Raw genomic sequence first — 6,617 nt, forward strand, 5'->3', positions numbered from 1 at the left:
CTGGTGCTTGGCCAAACACCAGAATTTTCTAGTGCAGGAGGAACCCCTTGCTATACTGGACTTACAAGAAGACATGTCTGTATTTAGTATGGTTTCTGGTTAAGATATTTTTGAGAAAAATTCTGAGTCTTCACAAGTTCAAATTGTAGGATGAGCTTAGACCCTAATTCTCATATACAAGGTAGCTTTGCTTTATGTATTTAAAAATCATAACAAAGGGGACAAGAATCAGAAAAAAACAGACGTGTGTCAATTATGAACAGTTGTGAAGGACTTTCCCACACCTTAGTCTTTTGGAAAATTCCCTTTGGTGAGAACATCTTGCTTTTATAAGCAATTACTTGGGACAACTAAAGCATTTAAAATGGTTTTCATGGGCAGCCTGGGTGGCTCAGCGGTTTACTGCCACCTTCAGCCCAGGGCGTGATCCTGGAGACCCGGGATCGAGTCCCACGTCGGGCTCCCTGCGTGGAGCCTGCTTCTCCCTCTGCCTGTGTCTCTGCCTCTCTCTTTGTGTGTCTCTCATGAATAAATAAAATCTTAAAAATTAGTTTTCACAATTTTCACTTATTCTTTGTAGATAATGCACTTCTGTCTAAAATACAATTTAAAGTCCTATTACTATAAGAATTTTAGCTCCAGGTGTTTGCTAGTAATGGCTACTATTTATTGAGTGCTTACTATGTACCAGGCTCTGTGCAAAAGTACTGGACTCATAGTATCTCTGTATACTGTAAAAGTTTATGTACTTTGTTTCCCTTTTACAGTTGGTACTATTAGTAGTTGTACTTATTGAACATTTACTGTGAGGCACTGTTCTAATCACTACTTGTTTACTTACTTAATCTGAGGCTAAGTAACTGTCCCAACAAGATGACCCCATAAATTAGAACTAGGACTGAGCTCGGACATTGTGGCCACAGAGCCAGTGCTTCTTCCAGCATGTGGTACAGATGTGAGGCCCAAGACTGGGTGACTCCAGATTAGATCTGCTTGTACCCATCCTTACTATGTAGTATATCTCCTGCTTCCTGTTAAAATCCATGATCCTCTTAGAAATTTTTTTTTCTCTTAGAAATTTTTAAATAGCTTAATATTTACGTTTTGGTTGTTTGGAGTCATCTAAAGGAAACTGGTAATAGGAATTATATGAAAAATACTCTGGCTGAACCATGAGAAGTAAAACAAACTATGCTTATAATTATTTGGGACACCATGGCACTCACAATGAGCTATTATCACAAATGGTAAACCAAACTGAGAACATTGTTGCTTGTTATTTTTCCTTAGAGAATAGTGATTTATTTGCCTTAGTTAGGACAGGCTTGAAAGTGAAAAGTCCTTGGCATGTATGGCAATGGCATTATTAAGGGTAGGGGTTGGATTGTGGCTTTTTTCAACTTTCCTTCAAACCTAGAAATAGGAAAGGAAGGTTATTAACTAGCTAAGTAAGTAGTTCATGCTTTTGTGGCAGGGATGTGATACTTAACCCTCTAAGGTACTGAAAGTTAAGATGCGCCTTGGGTGGCTGAGTCGGTTAAGAGTCTGCCTTCAGCTCAGGTCATGATCTCAGGGTCCTGGGATGGAGCCTGCATTTGGTGGGAAGGTGTCCCTGCTTAGCGGAGTGTCTGCTTCTTCCTCCTCCTCTGCCATTCCTCCCCTCCCTGCCTTGTACATGTTCTCTCTCAAATAAATAAAATCTTAAAAAAAAAAGTTAAGACAGCAAACTAGACGTGTTTACATTACGCTGATAAGGAAATCGTGCCAAATTCCATAATGCATTAAGCACAGTATAGCCATCTCTAGGGACCTAAGGCTGTCAAGTGGGGACAGCTGGTTAGACTGCTGTAAAGAAGTACGGTCCCTATTCCACTTAATTTGATTGCCCGTTGCTCCTCTGGGGCAGTTACATAGCATTCCTCACTTTATCTGGCTAGGACTTTAATTTTGGATTTATAAAAAGGATTTTCACATAATTGTCATAAAATAAGTTTATACTTTATATATTTAAAGTTTATACTTTTATCATTATTATTACTATTATTAAAATGTTAATTTTAAATAAATTGACTGGGTATTAATCATTCAGCAGAAATATTTACTCTAAAATATAAAATTAGAGATGACTCCCCAATAAGTATTTGCTCTAGCTAAATGTTAGGAAAAAAGAAAACCCTGTGTGTGTGTGTATATGTGTGTGAAAAGTAAAATATGTCCCCTAAAGAAAAACAACAGTGTAGGAAAGGGAATTTGTGTCAGAATAACATTTGAGGTCTTTGAATCCTTGAACTCTATGGACTTGCTACTGAGCTATAAAATGGAAATTATTCACAAGGTTGTGGCAAAGCTCAACATAGACAATGTGTTTGTAACAAATGTCTTAAGTTGTGAAGAGGTGTATTAGTTACTTTATAAATTACTTAAAAGGATATATATAATATTTCACAGAAAGTTTGAGGCTAGCTTTGGCAAAATTCAGTTTTCCTAAGTTAAATCTGTGTTATTTCTGTGCTTATTGCTTAGAGCCCAAATACGTGGTTGCATTCTGACAGTCAGAACCCCTTATATTAAAATCTGTATTTTCTTTGTTACAGGTGTGATGAGTACATTCTGAGTCCCAGGATAGTGGGAAGCCACCAATGGAGTGCAAGCATGCTGTGGAAATTGCTGATAAGATCCCAGCTGTGCAGGCTGTGTTCCTTCAGAAAGATGCTGTCGGCTTCAAAATACAGACCCTCTTTAGCGTCCTTCACCTATACAACTGATCATCAGTCAAACAAAGAAAATAAAAGAACCGTGGAAAAACTCTATAAATTTTCAGTTGACATCAGGAAAATTCGCAGATTAAAAGGATGGGTCCTTTTTGAAGATGAAACCTATGTTGAAGAAGTTGCAAGTGTTTTACAACAACTAGGTGCCGATGAAGCTACTGTTGCCAGTATTTTGGAACGCTGCCCAGAAGCAATTGTCTGCAGTCCAACCACTGTTAACACTCAGAGAGAACTCTGGCAGTTGGTCTGCAAAAACGAGCAAGAGTTAGTTAAGTTAATAGAACAGTTTCCAGAATCTTTCTTTACTATTAAAGACCAGGAAACCCAGAAGCTGAACATTCAGTTCTTTCAAGAGTTGGGACTCAAAAATGTGGTCATTGGCAGATTTTTGACAACTGCATCTAATATTTTTCATAACCCTATTGAGAAAAATAGGCAAATGATAATTATTCTCCAAGAGAGTTACCTAAATTTGGGTGGCTCTGAGGCCAACATGAAAGTTTGGTTACTGAAATTATTAAGCCAGAATCCATTTATATTGCTAAATTCTTCTGCAGCTATAAAGAAAACACTGGAATTTCTCCAGGAGCAAGGTTTCACAAACTTTGAAATTCTCCAGCTTTTATCCAAACTCAAAGGATTTCTTTTTCAACTTTGCCCAGGAAATATACAGAATAGCATTTCCTTCTCTAAAAATGCTTTTAAATGCACAGATCATGACCTGAAGCAATTAGTTTTGAAATGTCCTGCCATTTTATATTACTCTGTTCCAGTTTTGGAAGAGAGAATTCAGGGATTACTGAAAGAAGGGATTTCCATAGCTCAGATAAAAGAAACTCCCATGGTTCTTGAATTAACACCACAGATAGTGCAGTACAGGATAAGGAAACTGAATTCCCTAGGCTACAGAATAAAAGATGGACATCTAGCAAATTTAAGTGGAACAAAAAAAGAGTTTGAGGCTAACTTTGGCAAAATTCAGGCCAAAAAAGGAAGGCCATTATTTAACCCTGTGGCACCATTAAATGTTGAAGAGTAACTTGGGGACTGCTGCTGCTTTATAGTAACGCAGAGTGAAGCTGAGTAGCAAAGACTTAGGTGATTCAGGCAGTTTATAGGCACTACTACTTTTAAGAAACTACTAACCTTTTGAGTTGTGTCTAATTCCAAAGTAGACAATCTGACTCCTTTGCTATATTTTAAACTATAAACTGCATTTATTTTAAATAAATTTGGTAAATAAAGTTGGTAATTTTGATTTTGAGCTCTTTTTAAAAACTCCTGTACTAGTAAGTGGCACATCAGAATGATAACTTTATCAGAGAATCCTTTCTAAGAAATTGCCAGATGCACTCCCTTAATGCAGAGTATGGATACATTTTTATTTGTGTAGCACATTTCGTCTGGGACATAGATCCAGTCTTCTTCCTCACCACCAGCTCTGAAACATCACTGTACTGTGGTCTGAATCCTGTATGTCTTAGTGTTAAGTGAAATTAGCAAACTTCTAATACTTTTTTTCGAGAAAGCTGATTTTATCTCTTGGTTGTGATAAAGGTGTGCCTTTGAGAACCAAGTATTTCTCATCCAAAAAAGAACAGAGCTTATACTTGTGTGGTTTGTTTAAAACTGAACATCTCCTCTCGTAGAACTCCTTTATGTGCACTGATTACTTTCCCCATTTTATAGATGAGGAAACAAGCTTAGAGAGGCCTGCCAAGTGACAGAGCCCAGATTTATTGTGACTGACTTCTGTTCAAACCTGTGAATAGAAAAAGGATTGCTTAAGAGTTGGCATTAATTAAGAAAAGTTATACCCTGGGGTGCCTGGGCGGCTCAGGAGGTTAACCTCAACTCTTGGATTCAGGTCGGCTCCTGATCTCATGGCTCCGTGCTCAGCGGGAGTCTGCTTGGATATTCCCTCCCTCTGCCCCCTCCTCCTCTCTTGCTTGCTTTCTCTCAAGTAAATGAATCTTTAAAAAAAAAAAAAAAAAAAGCCACACCCTTACATGACATGCCAAAGGAGTATCAGCTACAAACTTGGGATTTTTATGCAAAATTCCTTAAATATGAAATGATCTAACTTACATACATTTGAAGTAAGCAGCTTTTTAGAAAACTGAAAATCCAGGTCTAGCTCTGAAAGGTAAAGTGTGTGATGGTACCGATTTTAGTAGCGTTCCAAGTTTCTATTTCTAAATCTTGTTCCAAGATAAACATTACCCAGATAAAGACTGGCTCACTTCCAACTGTGCAGTTTGAACTTTGTAACCAATATACAGTTGACCTTAACACTCCAGTATCTGTGTCCTGTGTGTGCATGGTCTTAAATAATGAAAGGCCTTTATTCATTAAGCAAATGCAAGTAATCCTCACTATCCACATCTGTTAGGTTCCTTAGGGTAGTGAAAGATACTCCTGTGCAGCAACTACTAAGTGCCTGGCATATTGTGCTTCAGAACCCTAAGGGTTGAATGCCACCATTTACTGTTCTACAGATGAGACACAGGCACAAAAAGGGTCACTTACCTACCCAAAGTTAAACAGGAATGTTGTTCAAGAAAAAGAATGGCAGCCAGTAATAGTTGGGTCAGGAAGGAGGGTCAGGGAGAGTGGCACAGGTTAAGAGTGTCACCTGTCCATCTGAGGAACAGCGTCTCATTCTAAGTGTGATGGGAAACCCTTGGAAAATTTCTTTTGGTTGCTGTCCTGACATAATTATCAGTGGTGCACTTTATCTTCCACTCTCAGTCTCCTAGTTTGGAATAGATTATACATTTAAATGGTTACCTTAGTTCTATTTTGAGATGCTTGCTAGATAACTGAGCAGACATGTCAAACAGGCAAATGGCCAAGTCTGGAACTGTGAGAAGTCAGGGCGAGAGAGAGAGATTCAGGGATCATCTGTGTATCTATGATACTTAAAGCTGCAATTCTAAATGGGGTTGCCCAGAAATAGATCAACTCTTCCCCGGCATGGCCAGGGGGAATCTATATATAGATTCTATATAATCTATATAATTTTGTAGTAGATTTGTACTAGTGGCTGGCCATGCCGGGGAAGAGTTGATCAAAAGAGGAGGTCTGCCAAGAAAAGAGGGCATGGTCAATAATATTGAATGCCACAGAGTGGTCAACCAAGATACAGATAAGTGACCAATGGATTTGGCAACAAGGAAATCACTGGGCGGGGGCGGGGGGGGGGGGGCTGCCTGGGTGGCTCAGCAGTTGAGCATCTGCCTTCGGCTCAGGGCGTGACCCCAGGGTTCTGGGATCGAGTCCCACCTCGGGCTTCCTGCAAAGAGCCTGCCTCTCTGTGCCTCTCATGAATAAATACATCTTTAAAAAAAAGGGGGGGATATCATTGGTTGGCCCTATCAGGAGTGGTGCAATGAGAATGTAAGAAGACAACTGGAGCGGACTGCAAGGACAGGAGATGGGTAAGAGGCAGGGACTATATAAAGTTTTTCAAGAACTGCAAAGGGAAGCCAGAAAATGAAGGTTTTAAGATTAGGCATAATTTTTCTTTAAAGAAAGCAAATACCAGAAAGTGCTTCTATACTGATAGGTATGACTCAGGAGAGCGATGGAAGAGATGGAAAAACTGCAGGATTAATATCCTGCAGGGAGTGAAAGTGAACGGATGTTGGGTCAGAGCACTGGTCCACAGAACACAGGAACGGATGCAGGCAGGTTGATGGAGTAAGTGGCATGAGAGGACAGTTACTGCTAGGTTGCCTCTTTTTACACAGGGCAGTAGAATGGGGGGGGGGGGTACTGCAGGAGGGTTGGGAAGGAAGGTACGGGGTGGTGGTTCTGAGTAAGAAAACAAACATACATGAGGGT

General features: G+C 39.5%; 2 protein-coding genes across 2 annotated transcripts in view; both read left to right on the plus strand.

The window, feature by feature from the left end:
• The window catches only part of CRY1 (cryptochrome circadian regulator 1), a 98,132-nt gene extending 94,112 nt beyond the window's left edge, over window positions 1–4,020 (plus strand). Inside the window, exon 13 of the mRNA XM_026010937.2 lies at window positions 2,595–4,020. The gene's annotated coding sequence lies outside the window, so the exon portion shown is untranslated. The remainder of the gene's footprint in view (window positions 1–2,594) is intronic.
• MTERF2 (mitochondrial transcription termination factor 2) lies at window positions 2,653–4,020 on the plus strand. Its single transcript, XM_026010938.2, has one exon. The coding sequence runs from the start codon at window positions 2,653–2,655 to the stop codon at window positions 3,808–3,810; it is 1,158 nt and encodes a 385-aa protein (XP_025866723.1). The 3' UTR covers window positions 3,811–4,020.
• Window positions 4,021–6,617: the final 2,597 nt, after the last annotated feature.

Source organism: Vulpes vulpes, chromosome 16 (assembly GCF_048418805.1).
Source record: "Vulpes vulpes isolate BD-2025 chromosome 16, VulVul3, whole genome shotgun sequence".
Taxonomy (NCBI): Eukaryota; Metazoa; Chordata; class Mammalia; order Carnivora; family Canidae; genus Vulpes; species Vulpes vulpes.

Coding starts and splice junctions, on each gene's coding strand:
- MTERF2 (XM_026010938.2), top strand. CDS start 2,653: ATGCTGTGGAAATTGCTGATAAGATCCCAGCTGTGCAGGCTGTGTTCC.